Raw genomic sequence first — 24,507 nt, forward strand, 5'->3', positions numbered from 1 at the left:
GATTTATAAATAAGGTTTTGCCCTTTAAAAAACAACCATAAGGAGACTATCCCTTTCCAAATATCAAGAAGTAAAATTAACAACCAGTATTCAGCAACATTCCCCCATTTTTGGCCCACTGCGAAGCAAGTGCAAGCCTACGTAATACCGATTTCCATCTTCTGTCCATCCGGCCGTCCTCAAATGTAAAAGTTTTTCTTTGCAGGTCCATAGGTGTTAAAAGGTGCCATTCGGTGCTTGCTTGCTTCCTCTTGGAATTCCATCAGTATTTAAATAGTCTCATATGGCATTAATGCTTAGAAACTTATGAATTTAATGAAAAAATTATAAAAGTTGAATGTTAACATTTTGAGTTGTATTGTGCACTTACCCTGTAGTACATACAGTACCTACACGTATGTACTAAGCACTCCTGTAATGTACATGTGTGTATGTATTGACAGTGTTTAGACACATACAAATGTACATGTACAGTATGTGGGGAAAATTTAAGGGATGGGAGGGGACTCCAAGTGATAGATTAGGATGTTTGTTGGGGGAGGGGTACCTGTAGGAGGAGGATCATGGGGACAAGGTACATGTATGTAGAAAGTGGATGAAATGCTGGATAAGGTTGGTGTAATGGTTGGGCTGGATTAGTGGGATGATGAGACAGCCAGAGTAAGAAGTGAAGGGAATGATGGGCAGGGGTGGAGTAGGAGATGGATTGGATGATGGGAAGGGGGTGAGTAGGAAATGGATGAGATGATAGGGAGGGGCGCAGAGTAGGAGATGGATGGGATGATGGGGAGGCGGCAGAGTAGGAAATGGATAGGATGATGGGGAGGGGGCAGAGTAGGAGATGGGTAGGATGATGGGGAGGGGGCAGAGTAGGAGATGGATAGGATGATGGGGAGGGGGAAGAGTAGGAAATGGATAGGATGATGGGGAGGGGGCAGAGTAGGAGATGGCTGGAAAGATAAGGTGGATGTGGGATTGGAGATAGATGGGATTAAGGGTGGAGTCAAAGTAGACATGGTACATATAGATATGGAATGATGCGATATGGATGATGGGGGTAGAATTGTAGAGGATAGGATGATGGGGTTGGATACAAAGTGCAAAACTGTACTTCAGCGGAATTTTAATTATGCACCATCCATCAAACTCACAAATGCACTGCTCATCATCCAGGTCTAGTCTGACTGTACTGGACCCACATTCTTTAGGCATTCCTCTCTCCTGTCAAGAACTGTGGAGCCTTTGTTCCTGTATCTCCCTTGTTGGTGGTCTTTGTTGATTTACTTTTAAACGACAAGCGCCTTTCAACACCAGTCTGCACACAGCACTAACTAGGTTATTTTCTCTTAGAGTACAATGAATTTTACTGCCAAGGTCGATAAAACATCTTGTACATCTGTATTGCAGTCGTATGTCAACCAATCTTGTTAAACATATTGATGAAGCTTGGTTAGTATTTTCTTTTTTACTTTAGTAACCATATTTGTATAACTTGGATGTCTCTCAGTGGATATCCATCCTATCCATCTCAAATTCTTAACAAGCAGCGAGCCATGGTGGCTTTGCCATTCTATTTTTCTTTTTAGTCATCCTAGCTTCATCCCTGAAGTAAAAAATCTCCTGACTTGTCTATCGCTCATCCCTCGAGCTAGCGACGCTGGAAAGCCCGATTCGGGCCCAATGACCGTCCTAAATAACTAATTTGCTTTCTCACCTTTCCGGAAGGATGGGCACCATCAGTTTCTCCTGGGAAATAAATATCACGGGGGAGGGGGGGTGATTGTGCTGCTCTCAAGTCGTAGGCTAGGTCTTGTTCTCTTGGCACAGCTGGCCGGAGGGCTTAGTGAGTGTAACAAAGACGCCAGGAAATTAAGCTTCAAGCGTGACTTGTACCCTGACTCCTAAAGGGAGATTACGATAAGAGTCTTTGACAAATCCCAAGACTTTTGAAGGGGGATGGATGGTGAACCAGTTGGGATGCATGTCCTAATTCTGTTGGTTCCTGACAGTACATGTACTCCGTATTTACCCATGTTGTAATAATTAGTTAGGACTGTTGGGAGATGTTCTTGGTCATAGCATTAAAGAAAGTGCAAAGTGTGGAACCTTGCACTTTTGAAACAGTTGATGCGTTGGCAATCAAAGGCAGTTTCCGTCACCACTCTTCAGCAAAATGAAATTGATCAATTGTCACATCAATGCAAGAGTCTGCAAACGTGCTTTCAGTATTGGAGCACAGTTGAAAGGCAGTTACAATCTGCAAAAATGTAACATTCATGGAGCAAGCTGTATAACATTCTGACTTGGTGTGCTTTAGCTATGGTATCCTACCACGTACAATTTCAAATACCGTTTTGTAATTGACCAGTTTCCAATTTCATAAACAATTTTTTTCCTACTTGGTTATATACATGTACTAAGTTTCCCCCTTCCTTCATTCCATACGCATCTTGAATAATTCCTTTCTGCGTCTCAAGTGAATTGTGAGTGATCGAAAAAGGCATTAATAAAAGATGAGTCAGTCAGAAAGTATTGCGAGCAGGGAAAAGTATTCATCACAGCGATATTCATGAAAATTCAGAGTTGAGGCAAGGTCAGGTCAACACAGCAGTTCATGAGACAGTTGGTGGACTTTGCACAGCTTTTTTCTGTTTATTCAACCTGCAGTCATTGCCAAAAAGTGAGGAGAAACAGAATTTATCATTACATTTTGTGCTACATTTTAATTGCAAAAAAAAAAGAAAAAAAATCTTTGAATATTGAGAAGAAACTAATTTTGAGTGTACTGAATTCTTGGAAACCCAAACAAAAAGACTGCGGAAAGAAAGGCTTTTACATTTGATAATATTACAGTTTCTGCATACCTTCCTGATAGTTAGTGCAGAACAGTAAGTATCCCATTTTGGCAAATATAATTTACTCCTTCTACTTGAGATGGCACTGTCCATTTTATTTGAAAGAGCACATTAACTTTTCTGCTCAACGCTCAGAAATTTCAGACACACTTGATAAACAGAACAATATCCAAATTGCAACAAAGATATAAATACAGAAGTTAGATTTTTGTCGCAGATTTTCCATTATTCCTGCCCGTCTGTCACAGAACTAAAAACTGAATATCCAAACTCAACATAGAAAGTGGAGATATCCAGCCCAAAGGATGTGCCTTCTAAGAACCCTTAGTGTAGCAAATTAAGCACAAGTTTAAAATGATGAATACATAGAAGTACAGCTTTGAATTCCAAAATTTGCATATTAAGAAATTTATAGCAAGCAATTACTTTAACGTTGCATGTTAAATGACATCTTAACAAGTAGGAGAAATGTGTAGGTTTTACTTAATTGAATTCTGTACATGTACATGTACCGGTATAAATGTTGAACGTGGCCCAATCTTGTAACAACCTTATCTGCAGGAAGTTGTTGGTGCAGAACAAGGAATAAGAGTTACTTTAGAGTACATTCAAGGTTTGTTTTAGAACAAAATATCAGACAGGACTTGCTCATTGCTTTCCAAACGGTTCTCAAGCAGTTTGGTTACATTTATACACAACCATCGTTCTCTACATGTGGGTGAATACTTGTTTCAAAAGAGCCATGCACAGTCGTATTTACAGTTTGTCCTGCAGAGTATGCACTTCAAAAGGATGTGACTTTTACCATACTTTACCCCTTGACAATGTTCCCACTCCCCAATCCTCCCAAAAACTGCCAATCTAGAACGGTGCCGAGTCATGCACTGATCAAAAACCATGGCAACCGGATTACCCATTAAAACATTTCCAGATGACAATCTCCAGTGTTCTGAAAAAAAGCAAAATGTTTCCGCTACCTCATAAGTGTGTGTGCTTTTTTTCAGAAGACAAAATTAATTCATCAAGAATCCTGCTACACTGTAGTTAAAAACATAGATACAAAAGAACTTCCCAGCAAATTTAGAGCAGTTCATTATGAAATTATACATGTAAACTTAACTCAGCTAAAGGTGAAAAATAAATATTAAAAAGTACACTTTAAAATGCAGAACCAAAATTACATTAAGTTGAATATAAAAATGCAAGCCTGAAATCCCGAGCCAAAAACACACAATACCTAATACTACAAATGTACATGCGGCAGATCCTGAAACTACATAAATGTATGTACAGGTGAAACATGTACAAAAATAAACCAAATGTCCTTGTTACAATTACATCCATGTAAATTGGTGTCATTGTAGGCAAGCTCCTTTCATGTTTCTGATGCAGTCAAACCTTGGTAATGACAGCATCGTTACTACAACATTCTGCTCGTATCAAGGACATTTTCAAGTACCAGTCTTTCGTCGTCATTTTTATTCCTGATCATACAAGGTTTCTCTTACAACGTGGCCTGAAGGACCTCTTGCTGTACTGTAATTTTTAATGTATCACTTGCCACACTTTCCACTGTCCCATTTCTACATTTTAAAACTGAATAGAAATTTCTCACTTCCCTAACAACCGCTGTGGGGTCAACCACAAATACAATACATACATGTACATTTAAGTTGGTGCATTAACCCTACGCCCCAAGATTGTATGTAAAATCGTAATGAAATTGGAGGATTTGGGATTGTAGGGTAAAAGTGTGTACATACATGTTCGTGTTGACCGCTCTCCACTACATCAACCTTAAGAGGCCTTTTGAACAACTTTACCCTAGTGTAAGCAGGAACACTTGTCACAAGTACACTCTGACGTATGTTCCCATCATGAGAGGAGATGCCATTCATTGTGCACATTTAGTGGAAAAGTGGGGTCACATGTACAATTTGGGCAAGTTATCCATCACGTGCACACACGTCTTCGAACAAGTCATCCGAGCAGGTCACACTGCACCTCCAGAGAATCCTTACTGGTGTCGCAAGTAAATATGGACCCCTTTGAAATCCAGTCACCTTTTTCTTACATTGAGCCCTTCCCTCCTATAACCCTGGCACTTGTCACTGTTGTGTGCGTTAAGTCATGCCCAAAACTCTCAGAGGGTCCATATTCCATAATCAGCGTTTCATGCCTCGCTGTTCTTTCATCAAAACGTATGAGAATACATTATTTTGAGTTCAATTGAATAAATACATATATCGCAGCGCATTAGACACTAAAAAGCTATTAAGTACTATAAATACATTATTGCATATGTTTAAAATCCTTAAGACCTTTGGGAAAGATTCCTCCACCACTGTGTCCCACAACATATGGTGTGCCTTTAGGGAAATGGACAATGTTTTCCCGGCAAGACTTTACAAGCAAGTCCAACCTAGATGACGTAGGTATAACGTTGCTGCGCCATTTTCTCAATTCCACGTTTGATCGATATGACAGCGCATCACTGTAAAAAAAGGAAGGTGATTGGCGATCAGTGGAACGCACAGAGGAGTTTTTTTAATGTGCTGCTAGCGAGCACTGCTTCCGGTTCCGATGAGGATCAGCTTACTCTGACAGGGTGCCCATACATGCATTACATGTATGCAGATCAAATCTATAGCCTGTGGAATTTTGGCTGATGAGATGTGGATTCATCCACCGGCTCACAGCATTTTTTAGCGGAGTCTGAAAGCCTCATGTTTACACAAGTTTCTAGAGATGGGCAGGCGAGATGGTGTAGAGGTATAGAGTGTCCTCACTCGGGAAATGGACATCAGATGCCAACATCACTTAAAATGGAAACAGCCGCTGCCATAAAATGCCCCATCACAGTTCAGACGTCAAAGTCTGTGAACCTACTTTACAAAAATTTACAAACTCAGTCCTCACTTATAGAAGTCTCTGTTTTTTAGAAAGGAACATTCACAGTGCATACCTTGAGCACACACTTTGGACATGACAAACCGCCTACTTTTCATGTGACATACATCCCTGGTCAAATTAACGTTACATGACAATACAGGTACGGTAAATGTGCCAACGTACTGAAAATCTTTAATGAAAAATGCATATACAATGTAGCCACTGTCAGTGCAACTAAGAAAACCTACTGATTTCAACAAAATGCAACGCTGAATTGTGTTGGAACGTGCAGTGCCCTAGTCAAATACAGGACATGTACTAACCTTGGCTCTATGGAACTGAAAAATGTTTTCTGCCATTAATACTCGGCTGACAAATTGACTAGCAAGCAACTCATAGCTAATGCTGTTCATTTGTTTGACTCGGCTGGCTTTAGAGTTTAAAAGTTTAAAAATTCAATAAGTTAGTGAATACACTACATTTGTCTTAATTCGTGCCAGCAGATTAGAGCTCTAGGCAAATCAGTGTTTTCGGCATTAAACATACCACCGTCTTCTGTCACACATCAGACATCCTGCACACACTTATTTCTCTATCCGCTCCTCTTTGCCTCAAAGCACAGACGTTTCAGAACACTTTACAAAATTGTACAAAATGAAATTTGTTGAAAGGGAAAATCTTTTGATTTTTAGATATAAAAAAATGTCCACATCACACCAACTTGTCCGCTCAGCTAAATGTACATGTATTTCCTACCCTTTTTTCGGTCACACACTTATTCCGATTCTTGTTTTTCACAAACATGTACATAATACTGAAAATGTAAAGATAGACTTGATATTTATTTTGGAACAATGAACACCGTAATACTACTGGACAGTAAAAGCTTTAAATATACATGTTCGCTTACATGTGACTGCTCCCTTTTTTAATTGAAAAAGTACCCAGGTACACGTGCATGAAGGGTCATTCAAACTTGCAGCCACGAACAGAGAGGTTCCGAAAATGCTATCGCTACGCTATCTGCACTTGGGTCCCTACAGCCTCGATCTTATCTCTGCACTAGTGCCTTGACACGTTGTGACTTGATGCCATTTTGTCCCCACAAGATGCTTTCCACAAAGATTCCTTTCCACTGGATAGCAGTCGATGCATTTTTTTGGTTAGACTGAGTGTCCAATTAGTATTTACAGGGATGCAAAATACTTCACCCTTTCAAGACTGTTCCCCCCCCCAAAGTCTTTTCTGTACCGGCAGAAAGTCTTGTCCCTCAAAGAAAACAAGAAATCCAAAAGGGACAGTTGATGTGTTGAAGCCATTTTCCTCCCGGAACATTCTTGGGCTTTCTAAATACTGTGACCGTTTCACATGCAACTATGTACAAACCTCTGCATAGATTTCATCCAGACTTTTAAGACTCCAAAAGTAGCAATGCCTGGTTCAGTTTCGATCCTGTGTCTGAAATGTGGACATACATGGGGGAAAAAAAGACATTGTAAAATGTAGAATTTATTTCTTTATTGTTACATTTTAACAGGTTTTAAATTCTTAATTTTTGGGGGGTTTGATGGCACAAGTCCCTTGAATACTTAATGAATACTTCTACATGTACAATGTACACATACAGAAATGTTATAATATTATTAGAACTGTTAGGGATAGCTACATGTATTTGTGGCTTTGTGACATTCCTTCTAAAATTATGTTTAGTTGCCGCAGTGTATTGAAGATAATTTGCTCTCACAACAGAGAAATCCCCCACTCGAGGGCCTATTGATAGGGTCCCTGGTTTTGTGTACGTCTCTAATGATGTTTTATGTAGACCCCGGTTCTCAGCGGTGATGAATTTTATCAATGAGAATGAATGGCCGAGGGAATGATATATGGCGGTCGGGCAATCTGGGGATTAAAAAATGTAATGCATGAAAGATGCCATAAATGGAAACTCATAAACTGGCCTTGGCTTCTACTGGAGCAGCAGTCGAGCCAAGCCGGGAATGTTACACAAAGTATTACTTCACATATTGCCAACTCAACTCCAAGCTACAAATACTGTGGGCAAGCTTGTGCCCAAGGCAGAGGAACTAAACATTTCAAGCATGTTTATACTGGCAAATGCATTCCTGTAAATAATGCTTTGCTGACATTACATGCCGGATGTTGCTGTCGCGTAAACAAGATGACCTGAAAATCACAACACCGCTGTTCAAAATTTAGTTTAGGTTTAAACACGTGAATCTTTTTCTAGCCCCCGCACTACAGAAACGTAATGATACCATACTTGTATGTACTTTTCTCCATCAATCATGGATGCAAAGCCCGACGTTAATTACCGGCACATGTGGCTGGCAGTTGCCTATGTCACCAAATGGTAAATATTTCCAAACTTTAGTCCCAAGCAGTTAGACCTGCACCAAAAAGCCAAGTGGCTGCAAAAGTGTGCAGTTAGCTGAAATTCTGGCTATTTTTCTGGCTAAATTTACCAGCTGAAACCCTGAACCAGTTCTGCAAGTCAGCTCTGCCTTCCTAAATTCCACACACTACTACAGAACCCGGTAATTTGAGAGATTTGGATCTCGAAGAGTAACTCACATGCAAGTGTGACTTTTTCCCCTGTATATGATTTGTGCAGTATTCTGTAGCTTGACCCCTTTTACATGTATGTTAGTATTTAATGATCAAGTCAGGGGCAGATCCAGGAATTTTTCCTAAAAGGTCAGGCCAGAGATTTCTTTTTAATGCCTCTATTTTTTTGCAGACAAGTGGAAACAATGACGACTCATTACATGCCTTACATCATTTACAATGGCACTGGTGCATCCGCTTTCTTGATTTTTATTATTTTCCCCATTTTTTAAATCTTTTTTTTGGGTGTGTGTTTTTTGAGCAGGGATTTATTCTAAACCCCCCCTCCCTTTTTGTACCCTGTGCCTGCAAAAACAGGTTCACAGTCAGAAAGGAAACAATTCGTTTCTTTTTTCACGATCTAGGCAAATGATATGCTGCTCAGTTTTCCCAACTTTCGACTTGCCACCACATTACTATGAAACCTGTCCCCACCCCCAAAGAAAGTGTTTATTCCACTGAAAATGCTTCGAATTCATCATCATAAAGTCCAGAAATTATACAACCAAAATAAATTTTTGGCCCCACTTGCCAAACAGGTCTACCACAAAAAATCATCTAGAATGTGGATTCAGTACCGTAAGCAGGGAGGGCCAATCAAATTTGAATGTTTATCTCTGCAGACACACACTGATTCAATAGTTCCTTTGCCGGCACCTGCGAGACAGAATGGAAAACAATCAAATTTGACAGCAGCTCCAATGCCTACACCTGTCTCGCTGGGCCTTGCCAAATCAAATCACTTGCCAGCACGTCAGGAGAATAACCGTTTCGCTACATGTAAGAAACTGTTTGGTATGCCTACATGTACTCCCCTCCTTGTCTGCACACAAGTGCTGTGTGCTCCCCAATGGCACTGGGTGTATGTACACGTGTACATGTACATATGATACGTCCGCTCATGGAGGCAGGAAAACCTCCATGGTCTGCCGTCTTTATGAGTATTGAGCACATTTATGTACACGTACATTTAAAACACTTATACTGTAGAGGGTCATTTACATGCAAAGGAACTGATCGCAGCTGGTAAGATTAGTTTTATGCAAATGAAAGTCAGCCAACAATCAACAATAGGTAAAATTAATGCAGCAATCACCCCATCCGTAAATAACTTTGGGTGAAAGTCAATTATTTTGTCAACGCGTCACAACAAAGTTAAAAGGGCCAGACAAATGTCTTTGTTACAACAATGATTTTCTTGTTTAAAAAAAAAAAATGAAAAACAAAAAACCCCACAAGAATTCAAGAAATTGGAATTCTCATTATTTTTTATAACAGTGTTCTATACAATGAGAGTGCAATGTAGTGTAAGTCGACAACACTTGGATTTTACAGAAAAACTGTGTGTAGCGTGCAGAAAAACAGGACTCAAACTGTGCAAGAGTCAAGTGACACCATTCTTGGTTCTTTAAGATATTTCCAATCCCATGTTTAGGAACACTGGCTGGGCTGTATATTGTTCAATCAAACAAAATCCTCCTGAACTTAATGGTAGAGGTTCAGACATATTAAAAACTCTCCATGATGTGCATTTCTCGAGCATTAACTAAAAACGGCAATTTCTCCTCTCGCATTTTCAAAAACAAAAATTCAGCATTTGTCACATCACATCTCACGGCCTTCCCCCCCCTAAAAAAAAACCCAGGCATCACTACAACTGAATAACTACTGTATAACCATACCCAAACGTTTGTCGACTTCCTCGCAAAGTTTAAAAATATCCCGTGTCTGTTCACACAGCCCTGTCTGTCTGGATCGATTCCGCAATGCATACCAATTGCATGCAGAAAGCGAGATTTTGCCGTTAGCTGATACGCCGGGAGCTCAAGTCAATTTCCCTGTGAGCTGTTTACACTCTAAATACATTAACATGTCCTTGCACATTATCAATGATAATTGATTGGTGCATCGTCCAGAGTTCATTAAAGAATAATGAACATCCGGGGACTTACTGCTTACTGAGAGATACAGCATTTATTATAATTGCTGCCTTCACAGTGATACCCTTAACTTTTGGTTTTTCTTTATCACTCAGAAGGACGGCACCACATTGACGTTATCCTTGATTAGTTTCCACAAGGCTAAATGAATGAATTTAGCCTTAAGAAAACCTCTTCTGATTTCTCTAACGTGGCAGATTACATGTCATTTCCTCACAAGTACCTGCCTGAATAATTGAGCTCTGAATTGAGATAGTGTTTCCAAATCATGTAGCCCTACAAAAGTTCTGCACTGTGCACATCTTTGGACTGCTTAATGGTTTCATATGTAGGAAAAAAAGGATAATCAGGATTAATTAGAGTGAAATAAAATGAAAAGCCAATGAAATGTGTGGATCTATTACCTTGGAATGAGACGAAATAATAGTTTAAAGTAGTCTTAGGAAATTTTTGGTACCTTTGGAGTTCATGTATTAGTGACTTCAAGCAGTGCATAAAAAACCACCCATGTACCTTGATCAAACTTCTGTAGGCGTCATCTCAGGTGTGTCGCGCCGTACCCTGTTGATGTCGTCGTAGCCATGTCGGCTGGTAAAAGCCTCTTTGGTAGTCGTGTAAACGCCAACAAAGTAGTCCTTAATGTCGTTGCGGCGCAGGTACAACACGATCAGGGCCAGCAGCCCCACCAGGGCCAGGATGACACTCAGGATGATGTATGAGGGCCGCAGCTCATTCTCCACGTCCACCTCGTCTGGCCCGGGCCGGCACGGCAGCTGGGACCCCAGCACCGGCTGGCCGCGCCGGGATGTCTCCACGGCATCCCCGCATGTCACGTTGTCCCTGTCCGCAACCAGGTTGGTCGTGTTTAACCAAGCTTGGAAGGCCTTGAGCTTGCAGTTGCAGAAGAAAGGATTGCCACCGAGACGGATACTAAGGGAAGGCTGCTCGCTGGCAAAGCTATTGAAGTCATTGTCAATGACCAATTTGTCAACGTTGACTAGTTTGTTGTTGCTTAAATCTAGGTTCTGCAGATTTGGGAATATCCTTTTCTGAAATATGAGAGAGGAGAGAAAAACACAGGAAAAACTCTGGATTACAGGGAAGCTGTTCTTATTTTGTAGACTCTAAATAGCCAAGACAAATGTACGGTAAGCAGATCTGGATTTCTAGGAAATTTACAAAGTGAGTTAAAGTTAATTTGAAAACTACAAAGCTGCAAAACAGAACTTTTTTTGTGAAGAAAAAATTGTCTTGTTTTTACCTGGAAAGTGCCATTTTGGATACCAATTAAATCACTGTTGTGTAGAGTCAAATTTCTGAGCGCTAGAAACTTTGATCCTTTGGGAAAAGATGGGAGTAGTCCGATGTTGTTACTATCCAATCTCAGGGCCTCCAGTTTTGTTCCTTTCACATCACTGAAGACATGCTTCAAATTCTGCACGGGACTGGAAATGTTCAAGAACGCTGCTCTAAGACTCAACAAACGGAGTTCTTCAGAAACTTGGGCAAACATCTTCTGAGTGGCATTCGGGGTGAGCTTGTTCTGGTCCAGGATGACTTCTTCCAAAGCAGGGAAGATGGTGCCAGAGAACCAGCCCTCTTCGATGTTGCTGATGTTGTCATTGGTCAGAATCAAGGTGGTCAGTTTGGTGAGGGCTCGGCTCGGCTGATATGCCATTGAAAGGTCTTCCAGAGTGGTTACCCCTGATACGGTCAGGGAGGTTGTGTTCTCTGAGACCATCTTCCACACTGGCCAGGCACTGCAAGTCAGGGCGGTGCCCGAACACAAACAGCTGTCTGGTCTGGTTCGCAACTGACATCTTGAACCCTGGACTGCAATGGCTGTCATGGAAAGGACAAGAACGATGAGCAGAGACAGGTGTTGCTCAGACCGGGCCATGGTGTCCTCAAACTTTCACTTCAATCCCAGTCCGAGTGATTCCCGCTGGACAGCAAAGTTTGTTGCTTTTTTGGTCTTTTGTCCAGTCCTGGAGTGCGTTTCTAGAGGTCACTTGGGTGGGACAGTGTGATATCTGTCTCAACTTCTGGGCTGTCTACTGTAAGCCACCTTTCCACATCAGACCTGAGCAGCAAAGTAACGCAGGAAAAAAAATCAGTTCAAGCAGAAAAAAATCAATTCAAGCAGAAAGGCCTTGCTGGAGAAAATTGCAAATTGGAAACGACATTAGATGGACTTACAAATCAAACACTCGCTGACAGCTTCAAAAGTCAAGCCTGAAATTTCATACTTGATAAACTTCAATGTTAAATTTACCTTCCCGATTCAGGCATGGATAATATGCCAACACAGCTTTAGTCAATGTAGCATGACAAAACATTTTCATGGGTTTTTGTATTCCAAAGTGCCATTTGTGCATCTGCCAATAGGACAGCACGCTGCTTCTTATGGTAAATCAAGAAAACTTGGCGGCCTTTTATCCTCAAGATTTTCCCCCTCGTGCTGGTAGTTATAAGTCACTGACGCGTAATGAGGCAAAGCAGTCTGCAGAGAGCGGCAATAATAATGTTAAAGCGCCAAACTGCGGGGGACCCAACTAGGTGTGAAATTTATGATGAGGCGTAAGACAAAATAGGCACGCTCTGGTGAATGCCATCATGGAGCCAGGAGTCGTGGGATGCGGTGGGGGGGGGAAGCGAGTGTGAAACTGAGATCAGACTCGGTAATTATCTGTGCCCGACGAAACAAGCCGGCTGGCTGTGGGTGTGTATAATGCATGAACCCTCCACCAAACTATGGGATCACAGCAGGTACACATGGAGATTAGTGAAATGATTACTTGAAGGCTGACAATAGGACAAAGAGATATTACAATCAAACACCAAGTTTAATCAACACGGGCTGAAGTGACTGGCATGAATACTCATGAACCATATACTGCATATATATACATTAACCCTCCTATGCAAAGATGCATTCTGGACACAATTGTCCTATCAGTCAGAATCAGTCAAGTGACATACTTTATAATATGCCTATGTACTGTACAGGGAGAAAAAGAAGGAATTTTTGTCTGGTTGTTACAGCAAAAGGAGGGTTAATCATTTTCTACAATTTAACCTTTTTTTCAGATCATACGATCTGAAATGACCTAACTCTAGAAGTCATCTTCTTCATCTGTGAAGCCTACTAAAGCTCCACACACACACAGAAGTTTAGCAAAGTAACTCTTCTACGTTATGACCTAGGATGGGGAACAACATCTTTCAGTTCTCTACTGAGAATAGTTTCACTGTACATGTACAACCACACGGTGACACATGGTCACTATGGTCTAACAGAGTGCATTTCTACCCTATTACATGTAACTCAACCTTCTAGGCATTCTTGCTACATGTCCCTTCCAAATCCTCTGCTGTGCAGTATAAACAACCAAGGCAAAACTTTGGAAATTTGACTTCCAAGGAGCATCAAGCCCCGTGTAAAGAGCCAGTTCTAGTAGCTGCACTCTCCAGGTTTCTTCCTCAATCCTACAAAATCATTCAAAATCTGTGGGCTTCTGAAAAATCTAGAAAGATCTTCTGAGGTTTTTTAGACAAAAGCTATGCATGTACAGGTATAACCAACATGTACATTTTGAACCTACAGTGCCTACAATGCACATGCCCAAAATGCTTATCTTTCTACAATATACTTGTTACGAGCCAATTCTTAACACAATGTAATAATGAATCAGCTTAACAGCATTAGCAGCCTCGGATGGGATACAGCTTTGTCGTCAGCCAATGCACTGGTGATCACCATATCTATCAGGTATGTACTCCCAGCAGCATTAAGCCAATCAGGCTCAGTGATCTCCCTTGGGGGCTTTACAAATCCACAATTGGGGCAAACCAGGTGAATAATTCATCATGGTCCCATTGAGGCGGGACACTGGCCCACTTTCAGAGGAGTGTGATGCTGGATCTTGGTCTCAGCCTATGCATACCATACCACTTACAAGAAGCCTGGGTTGTGTAATTAAGCTGGCGCATGTATATAAACATTAGCTCACGGTATTGTTTAATATAAATATGATCCCGTACATGCTACATCTCAGGGTCACAGTTGAACTGGTTCCATTGCCTCAAACACTTTTGCCTGACATCTAATTTTAGCTCGGAGCAACGTTGAAGCACGTATTCCCTTCAAGAGCTTAGTCAACAGAGTCATAAATTATGCTACAAATTACAATTTCTATGGAGACAATTACCGACATTGAACCTTTGAATCTGACAGAGAAACAGGCATATATGACAAATGACTTCTACTTTCTAGTGGTTCAAATGAGACCTAGAACATCAGGTCGACTTTTTTCACCTTTTTCAAAGCAACAGATTCCCCCAGATGCTGAGCAACAGTGCTACCAGGGGAAACCATATCAGTTCAACTTTTGTTTTTGGTTCTTTATAGTGATGAAATGTTTATGATCAGTGGCTCTTACAGAAATCGTTGATGTCTTCACGGAAACACTGCTATGTTCTCACACTGGAAATGATGGCTCCTTCTTATGCACCAGACTATTTACTTAGAAATGACTTGGACTTCACCTACATGACGACTACCCATATGTGTATTTTTAAGCGTACATGTAGCCGTGAAGCAACAGCACAAGGAAAACTGACACAAGTCAGCAGCAACGCTTGCGACACTACCTTACGTTTACACCCATCTGCCTGTGTTTGGCACTGCCGAGCCCACCAAGCGGAACTATGCTCTCACTGAGTACATGTACATGTATGTTTGACTTCAATCAATTTTGATTGCAGCGTGCCGGAGAAGCAAGACTGCATAGAATGTTCACACGTAGAAAGCAAATTTGAAGATAGAGGCGCATCTGGACACGACTGGTGCTGCGGTACATGTGGTCCATGTTTGTGTACAGCCAGCAATGCTCGCCCCCTGGCCAGCACGCCTGACATAAACCATAAATTGTCTCCCGCAAGAAATATTTCTTCTGCCCTAACTTGTCATGGAAATTCCTAAATGTCACGTCAGTCAAAGATGTTGAATAAAAGGGAGAGCAGGACAGGGTTAACTTAAGAAAAAATAATGACTTTTCAAAAGCTGTCTTGAATTTACCACCACAGACTGAATTTGTCATCCTTTTCTCAAGCCAATGAAAACAGCTGGACTGATAGTCAGCGAAACTGACAGGTTTTTAATTACGAAGTAGGCATATTACTGGTGTGCATTATGGCATGCATATGGAATGTCTATTTACAATGTACAACTAATTCTCACCTGCATGATCACATGTATGTACTATGTCTTCTACAAATTCCTACAATATGCATATGCAGTGTTTGTTTATGCATATGCAGTGTTTGTCATGCATAGGCAGTGTTTGTTCATGCATATGCAGTGTTTGTTCATGCATATACAATGTTGTCAGCACTTCACGACAAACGTTATACATGTACATGTTTTTTTAATTGAGGATAGAATTCTTACTCAGCAGGACTTTGTGAGCGATGCTGTGTCTTTCCTACAGCCGCAGTGAATTGAATTATCAATCACAGCATGTCTGCTCCAGCCAAAACATGACTCTGGTAATTTCCTGATGCATTCCACCAAGAACTACTGAATTTCTTTCTGGCAGGGCATCAGAGTGAAACCCTTCTCCCTGGCATGAACAGCCAGACCATTTCACACCCTTCAGCCAGTGTTGAGCCAAAACCCTCTTTACTGGCAAGAGGTCACAACAGGGCACCAAAGTGCTCCAGGGTAAAAATTGTACAAAGACATGCACTCTTGAGGTTGTGACCTGAACTTTCACAAGTAAGGTTAGAATTTGAATGCTGTCCCGATGGCAATTGATTGCTTCCTCATAAGTGACAATACGGTGCAGTTCAACAATTCTATTCTCAGACATGAAGCAAAATGGTGAGAAAACAGGGTTTCATTTCACTCTATGCAAGTATATGAAGAGCATAATCGTCGATCAGCATAATCACCACATGTTTTGATACAATTCCCTTCCTCATGCCTCAACTGACAGAAAGAAAAGGCAGTTGGGTGATGGAAGAAGTTTTGGCAAATTGAAACAAGATCAACAGGATATGCAAAGATTGGGTGATTGCACATCCTGACCACTCGCACCTAACATCTTTTATCTTTATAAATATAGTTGTGTACTATTATGCACATGGAGTGGAAAAATGACTGTCAATATTTAAATGCTTAAAAGTTTTAGAATGCTCCTTGATGCCAAAGCTTCAAACGTGTGTGTAATTAGAAATTTGTTTGATGCCCTCCACGACACACGTGCACCACTAAGCAAACAGACTACAAAGCGACGATGGCGTGAGAGTCTACCAGACATTTCAAATCTACCATTCCTTTTTTGTAAAGATTTCGACCACTCTTCTCAATAATTTGTTAGGAGCCATACGTTATTCTGTTAGAATGGTAACTATTCTATAAACACCATTATGCAATGCTACAATGTACAATTGTTATTTCTGTAAAACCCTATTGCCCAATCAATGGGGTCAACACTGATTACATACCTTCTATTAATTCATCTGGAGAGTGCTTTGATCGTTTGTTTAGACGCTCCAAACTACAGTGTAATTACACTCACAAGAGGCTGTGGGTGTACACAGACAAGGCAAGTCAATATTGGACAATTTTTGTATTATCGACCGGAAAGACGGTGCTGGGAATTGGCTAGGCTCCTTTCCCATGTGAGTGACCGACTTTTTAGCCCGTAGGGCACTGGGGGAATTCATGATCGGCTTGAAACAGACCGTGTGTAAACCGTTCAGTCTTCAGCACAGCTGCAGGCTTGGGACATGTACCTGCAGGAATTGGAATACACTTGGGGGGGGGCTCAGTGGTTTCAGTCACAAAAATGCTGGCCAAAGCCCAAGGCAGTCTATCACCAGATTTTGCCATCTCTAATTTGGAGGGGGGGAATGCGGGGAAGGGAGCCGGGGACCCTGTCTCTCCACCCCTTGGCTACACCAATGAGTCCATGATGAGGGAAACACACTGATCAGTATTCTGGTGGACATCTTGGGGAAAAGGCACGAGCTAAAAATATCCATTGTAAAAATTTTAAGACATTTAAATAAATTTTTACAAAGCTCGTCACTTTCACATAGCCTACCTGCCTACTTCAAAATCTTTATTTTAAATAGCAACAGCTCTCAATGGCTTTCAAGCCTTTTCAATCATGTCAATGACACTAACAGTAACATGACCAAGTTCACCATTTCCAACACGAGAGAATGTAGCACTATTGTTATAGAAGATTATGAACATAGAAACCAACTGGATTTGCCTACTAATAGTACTATATAAGGTCTGTTTCAACTTGCATCTAGCATAACCTAAGAGTGCTCAAGTTCGTCCGACTAATGAGGTTTCACACTGAATAGATCGTTAACATACCCGATGATTTATAGTAAACGTTAGCATGGTTAGGCCTATCTTTTAAATTTAGGCTTCCATGGCTACGTTACATTCATTGACATTCTGCTGAATTTTTTAAGTTTAGAAAACAGCAATTCCACATTCCGAAACTCCTTGAGGGTTAGACATGGGGGCTACAGCAAAAATTAACCACTGCAGAGCATAATTATCAATTAATTTGCTGATTTGGCTGTTTGGGGACCCTCGCTCGGCCATGTACACTACTGAATTGTCGGAAAAGCACGCCCTACGTGAGTCAAAACACACAAAAGCTTGCCCTTAACCCAGCGCATAAGGTTCGATTCTTCTCGATCAACTCTCGAAAACTTCGACGAGACCTTGCGTGCCATGGGGTCGTTTACCCTCCCAAATTGCTGGAATTTTTCCACCACATCAGATGAACACACAGCTGTCCAGTCCATTGATACCGAAGGGAGTAGCAGTTTTAATTACACCTTACCTTCTTCGCTGAAAAATGGTGACAAGGTGACGCTTGAATATATTGGAACTCTTGAAGTTCACTGTGAGACCATGGTGAGACGTTACCTACTTCGTGCGTACAGTGTTTGTCTGTACATGTACGTACGATACACTTGTCTCGTCACACGCCACAATGACACCGCAGATTCGTCCATTTTAATAAATGGGTGATGGCTATGGAAAGTGACTAGTGCAATAAACCATTAAAATGTAAAATGACACACTGGTCTTCTGTGTATAGTGCTCACCCATCAATACTAGTAAACTGATTCAAACTAACTTGTTTTGTTTTTTTGCACTAGTGTATTTTACCCAAAATTAATTGGGCTTCTCACGTATTTCAATATTTCTTCACCTCCGTGCAACTTTGGTTTCGACTAGGCCGTGCTAAAAGATACCGCACATGTCAAACGGAGGTTTCGCAACAAAAGGATTTTGTGTATACCGACTGAATAATTTATTGAAGAGGCGAGTGGGGTTTAAAAGTCGATAAGTTCTTTTGTGGCCTTGTTTCGGCAAGTGACAGTAAGACGGCTCTCTGACTCATGGCACGATTGTATTTCTGAGAAGTTTTAGACACTTGGATTAAGTAAGATGAGGGGATGCGCGATTATTGTCTCCAGTTTAATGTTCGTGACCTGACTAGTTAATTTGAGGCAAAGCTCTCTGGAGAGCTGTGGCCCGCGCTATATAACAACTCTATATGAGGATACATACATAACATTTTGGTGAATGTGAATTGAAATCGCATTTTCTTTGTCAGCCCTCAAGGTATGACCCTCTACTGGGTCTGGTTTCAATTCTTGAAAGTTATTTCAAAGTTGTTCTTATTGTATTTTGAATTAAAATCAATGTTTCTAAGAGTCCTCGTCCCTGTCCCCGCCCCACCCATTGCCTTCTTTACCCCACCCCGCCCACACGCCACCCAATCTTTACCACCAACCCTTTTACGCAAACAGCATTGCAAACTAGAGTTGTCGACATCCGTTGTACCGTAGAACCTTTGTGCCGATTCATCATTGGATTCACCTCTTTGCAGAAAGCCTGTGATGATTCATGATTTCTTTGTGACTGTTTTTGTTGAGAGCAAAATGGTTTACTTTCCTTATATTTTTCTATTCACTCACCCTGGACGCTGGTTCCTCCACTCCAGATTTAGGGAAAGGACAATTCTGGATATTGATCCACATTTGGGTCACTTCACTTGCCCAGGAATAATGGTGACCCGTTTCGAACTTAATTCCATCTTTTGTTTTCATTATCTTTCAGGGGCAACCACATTAAGTAGCTAATTTGTATTCCATGGCTTAGTCTAGCCTCTAGGATATTTTGGTGCATTATTTAGCTCTATCCATTTTTCAGTGTGAACAGCCCCCATCCCACTTTGTACACACCCTTGGCAAAAATAGGGCTAATTAAGAGAAATTGTGGACATGATTGTTGGACATGACAAGAATGACAAAAAATGCCTACTACTCTGTATCAAGCCATGTTATGTGTCAGAAATTTCCCCCTTTACAGTTTCCTTCAAACAGGCCAAGTATCTCAGTTTGTGCATGTGACAATTTTATTAAAAATAGAGCTATCAAAACAAAAAGCAACAAATTTTGATTGAGTCCAGCAAGAATAATATTTCAGATCTGTTCAGGTCTGAGAGAGAGGGTCATGAACAAGGCCGGTCTTTATTCCTGCTGTCATCTTTTCTTATTCCCTTTTGTTGTCTGCGTGGCCCTAGGAACCTGCTTAGTTTTTATTCTACATCATCCTGAAGGACATCAACGCCATGCCGGAGGTTCTCAGCCTCGCCCCGAGACAGTGGTTTGAGCTGTGGTCACTTCTGGTGGACTGCCATACAGTCATGAGCAAGGGGATTGAATTCCCAGCGACCTGGCCAGTGAATGTGTTAAAAATTGGCCACGGAATTCTGGTCTCTATTTTGCCGCCAGGTATCAGCCAGTGTGTGAGTTTCCTTCCTCCATGGTTAAGCCAACAGCGGAAAATGCGAAGAAAACAGAACCCTGGTCTGAAGCAAGCTGCTTCGGGAGCAAATTCAGGGATAGGTTGTGTTACACAGCCCATTACTCCTCAGGTGTTTTTTTTTTTAATGAAATAAAGGCTAACTATATCGTAAAGGGCATTTTTTAGATGACTGTGGTTTGCAAAATTTAGGGCAGAGGTAGTTTTAAACAAAAGAATCAACACATCCATTTTTGTGGTATTTAGGCCTACAGCAGTATTTTATTCCTCTGTGTAATTAGTATTATCGTTTCAGCTTGTGGGATGATTTTGGACCAGGGTTCATTCTCTACGGTGCTGGGAATTATGTACGTTTCAATGCAGTCCTTATAAATGCTCTTTGGCATCTCATTTAATCAGATTTTTAATTTCTAAGCTAATTGCTGTGCCACTGTTTTGCATACTTACTTATGAGCAGAAGTGTGACGCCATCCAAGACAGAAAACTCAATAGCTATTTCTGCGCAAAATTTGCCAGTATTTTGCCATTTTGCCGTCGTTAATTTGTTTACCATGGTGAAGTGTTACGTTTCATGGCAGCTCGCCAGTGAGCAAAAATTCTTGGTCTCACAAGCATTTCTGTGAGAAAATTTGGCATTTACAATTTCAACGGAAGATTTTGAGTTTTATCTGAAAGTGCGCCGAGAATTGTTTCCAAAATAAGCAAATATCTTTACTAAATGCGGTTAAAGATATGAATGAAGGAAACTTATTAATTATCTTATCATTTTAAAATGAAAATGGCTAGTATGTATTTAGGGTTTTGAAAGCAAGCGACGTATCTAAATAATACAAGGGAAGTTTGTTCATTGTACGATGGATAACTCTGCCCCAAGGTGTAATCACTATGCGCCATTTGAGCAGGCGATACGCCTGCGCCATTCTCAGTAATGCGCAGGCGCACCAGGTGTTGGTGCCAGCAGTTTCACCCGCCCCGGCGTATTAATGTGCGTTGCGCAGTCGTATCGCTTGCTGAAATGCCGTCTCTGCAATTACAACGTTTTACACGTGTTCACCGTGAAGTTCTCCATCTTGCGCCGCTGTGCTGTACGATTTTGCTAAAGCGGGCCCATAGTGAACCCTGTTCAACGACTTCGCCCATATGCAGCAAGGTATGAGACGGAGAGAACCCCCCCCTGCTTTGTGTTAGTCATTGTCTCTCAGGAATCTGGGGAATTCCTTTCAGACATCTTGGGGGGGGGATGTGTTAAGTAACAATAGTCTGGAATGTGTATAGGGATTGGACATGTTGGGGGTACCCCTCGGTCTCATTTCTTGCTGGTTATAACTTCGCCCACGATTTCGCATTTAGTCGGGCGCTGTCAAAAATTACGTTACCCAGACGTTGATTTCATTAGATGGTGTTCAGTCTTTCTACATTCAGAGATGTGGCTGGCCACGTGGGCGTAGGTCACTGTCTGGCCTCGCTGAAGAACATCTAAGCCAACGTCGACTGCATGTTATTCAAGCAAAACCTACGCTGTTGGTCGGGGGATAAACCTCGATTTGGTGAGTGTAACTTCCTCGAGTTCTTTTGGCGAGATGGTTGTGTCTTTAAATCCACCGATAATGTAATGAAATCTCGGTCGAAGAAAATCCATGTATGAATTTTTTACTTCAAAATGAAAAATGTTAGGGGTTGACCTTAGCTATCGTATTGGAACTTCAAAATTCACCTTAATCCAATTATGAAGGTGCCGTACTTGAAAATCATATTGAATTAATATTAATATGTTATTTTTGTTTTATCAAGTTAATAAATTCATCTGAGATTTTGCTTTTCAACTATTTCTATTGAAAGAAATTGCTGTTTATTATCGTAACTATTCCAACTTATCATTGGAAGGGGCTAGCCTTGCATTTTATTAAAATTTTGTTCGCAATTGATTTCGTCCAGTTAGCCCAAATCTGTATGTTAATCAATTTTTTTAAATTTAATTTTGGCCCCAAATTTATTTTCTTCCGAATTACTCAAATGTATTCGAGATTAAAAGAAATGTATTTATAATATCTACATTGTTTCTTTATTGCAGTTTTAATAAAAACACGGAAGACTCCATTTCAAAACTCTACAAGGGGATAGCCTTGAAAAATAATTACAGTTTGTCAAAAAATTAACTTTTCTCCAAATCAATCAGAAATTGTTTTAAATAAAAAGAACCTTTTATCAGTAAGAAGGCCTCTAAATCTGAATTTAATGAGAATTTGACTGTGAAAAATCTTTTTGCAAAAATTTGACATTTCTCTAAATCACTCTGAGATCATTTGTAAATGAAAAGTGGTCTATATGTGTCATTGATGAGGCATCGGGATCTCATCTATGGGTCCTCTAGATCCCAATTTTAATGAAAAATCCAAAGTGAACATTTTGAAAAAATCTGCAAGGGGTTAGCCCTGCAAAATAACTCAATTTTGGCCAAAATTTGATTTTACTCAAACTCACTCAGAAATTAGTTTTGAATGAAATGAAACATGTTGTAAACATCTATGGGTCCTCTAGATCCCAATTTTAATGAAAAATCCACAGTGAACATTTTGAAAAAATCTGCAAGGGGTTAGCCTTGCAAAATAACTCAATTTTGGCCCAAATTTGACTTTACTCAAACTCACTCAGAAATCAGTGTTGAATGAAATGAAACATGTTTTAAACATCTATGGGTCCTCTAGATCCCAATTTTAATGAAAAATCCAAAGTGAAATTTTGAAAAAATCTGCAAGGGGTTAGCCTTGCAAAATAACTCAATTTTGGCCCAAATTTGACTTTACTCAAACTCACTCAGAAATCAGTTTTGAATAAAATGAAACATGTTTTAATCATCTATGGGTCCTCTAGATCCCAATTTTAATGAAAAATCCAAAGTGAAATTTTGAAAAAATCTTCAAGGGGTTAGCCTTGCAAAATAACTCAATTTTGGCCCAAATTTGACTTTACTCAAACTCACTCAGAAATCAGTGTTGAATGAAATGAAACATGTTGTAATCATCTATGGGTCCTCTAGATCCCAATTTTAATGAAAAATCCGGAGTGAAAATTTTGAAAAATCTGCAAGGGGTTAGCCTTGCAAAATAACTCAATTTTGGCCCAAATTTGACTTTACTCAAACTCACTCAGAAATCAGTGTTGAATGAAATGAAACATGTTTTAATCATCTATGGGTCCTCTAGATCCCAATTTTAATGAAAAATCTAGAGTGAAAATTTTGAAAAATCTGCAAGGGGTTAGCCTTGCAAAATAACTCAATTTTGGCCCAAATTTGATTTTACTCAAACTCACTCAGAAATCATTTTTCAATCAAATGAAACATGTTTTAATCATCCATGGGTCCTCTAGATCCCAATTTTAATGAAAAATTAGAGTGAAAATTTTAAAGAAATCTGCAAGGGGTTAGCCTTGCAAAATAACTCAATTTTGGCCCAAATTTGACTTTACTCAAACTCACTCAGAAATCAGTGTTGAATGAAATGAAACATGTTTTAATCATCTATGGGTCCTCTAGATCCCAATTTTAATGAAAAATCCAAAGTGAAAATTTTGAAAAAATCTGCAAGGGGTTAGCCTTGCAAAATAACTCAATTTTGGCCCAAATTTGACTTTACTCAAACTCACTCAGAAATCAGTGTTGAATGAAATGAAACATGTTTTAATCATCTATGGGTCCTCTAGATCCCAATTTTAATGAAATATCCAAAGTGAAAATTTTGAAAAAATCTGCAAGGGGTTAGCCTTGCAAAATAACTCAATTTTGGCCCAAATTTGACTTTACTCAAACTCACTCAGAAATCATTTTACAATCAAATGAAACATGTTTTAATCATCCATGGGTCCTCTAGATCCCAATTTTAATGAAAAATCCAGAGTGAACATTTTGAAAAAATCTGCAAGGGGTTAGCCTTGCAAAATAACTCAATTTCGGCCCAAATTTGACTTTACTCAAACTCACTCAGAAATTAGTTTTGAATGAAATGAAACATGTTTTAATCATCTATGGGTCCTCTAGATCCCAATTTTAATGAAAAATCCAAAATGAAAATTTTGAAAAAATCTGCAAGGGGTTAGCCTTGCAAAATAACTCAATTTTGGCCCAAATTTGACTTTACTCAAACTCACTCAGAAATCATTTTTGAATGAAATGAAACATGTTTTAATCATCTATGGGTCCTCCAGATCCCAATTTTAATGAAAAATCCAGAGTGAAAATTTTGAAAAATCTGCAAGGGGTTAGCCTTGCAAAATAACTCAATTTTGGCCCAAATTTGACTTTACTCAAACTCACTCAGAAATT

General features: G+C 40.2%; 2 protein-coding genes across 4 annotated transcripts in view; one reads left to right on the plus strand and one right to left on the minus strand.

Moving 5' to 3' along the window:
- LOC110987953 (sulfotransferase 1C2-like) overlaps nucleotides 1–22,401 on the plus strand; it is a 30,191-nt gene extending 7,790 nt beyond the window's left edge. Inside the window, exon 8 of the mRNA XM_022251119.2 lies at nucleotides 19,945–22,401. The gene's annotated coding sequence lies outside the window, so the exon portion shown is untranslated. The remainder of the gene's footprint in view (nucleotides 1–19,944) is intronic.
- Nucleotides 2,628–18,328, minus strand: LOC110987951 (trophoblast glycoprotein-like). 3 transcript variants are annotated; one of them, XM_022251118.2, is made up of 4 exons: nucleotides 18,190–18,328; nucleotides 11,574–12,395; nucleotides 10,826–11,361; nucleotides 2,628–7,205 (listed from the first exon to the last, which is right to left on the minus strand). In XM_022251118.2, the coding sequence occupies exons 2-3, from the start codon at nucleotides 12,210–12,212 to the stop codon at nucleotides 10,831–10,833; spliced, it is 1,170 nt and encodes a 389-aa protein (XP_022106810.1). In that variant the 5' UTR covers nucleotides 12,213–12,395; nucleotides 18,190–18,328; the 3' UTR covers nucleotides 2,628–7,205; nucleotides 10,826–10,830. The 3 variants fall into 3 exon arrangements, with proteins under 3 accessions (XP_022106810.1, XP_087002589.1, XP_087002588.1); XM_087146463.1 differs by lacking the exon at nucleotides 18,190–18,328 and adding an exon at nucleotides 16,823–17,046; XM_087146462.1 differs by lacking the exon at nucleotides 18,190–18,328 and adding an exon at nucleotides 12,588–13,189.
- Nucleotides 22,402–24,507: the final 2,106 nt, after the last annotated feature.

This window comes from Acanthaster planci, linkage group LG15 (genome assembly GCF_054643075.1).
Source record: "Acanthaster planci isolate LZ-2023a linkage group LG15, COTS_SCS, whole genome shotgun sequence".
Classification (NCBI taxonomy): domain Eukaryota; kingdom Metazoa; phylum Echinodermata; class Asteroidea; order Valvatida; family Acanthasteridae; genus Acanthaster; species Acanthaster planci.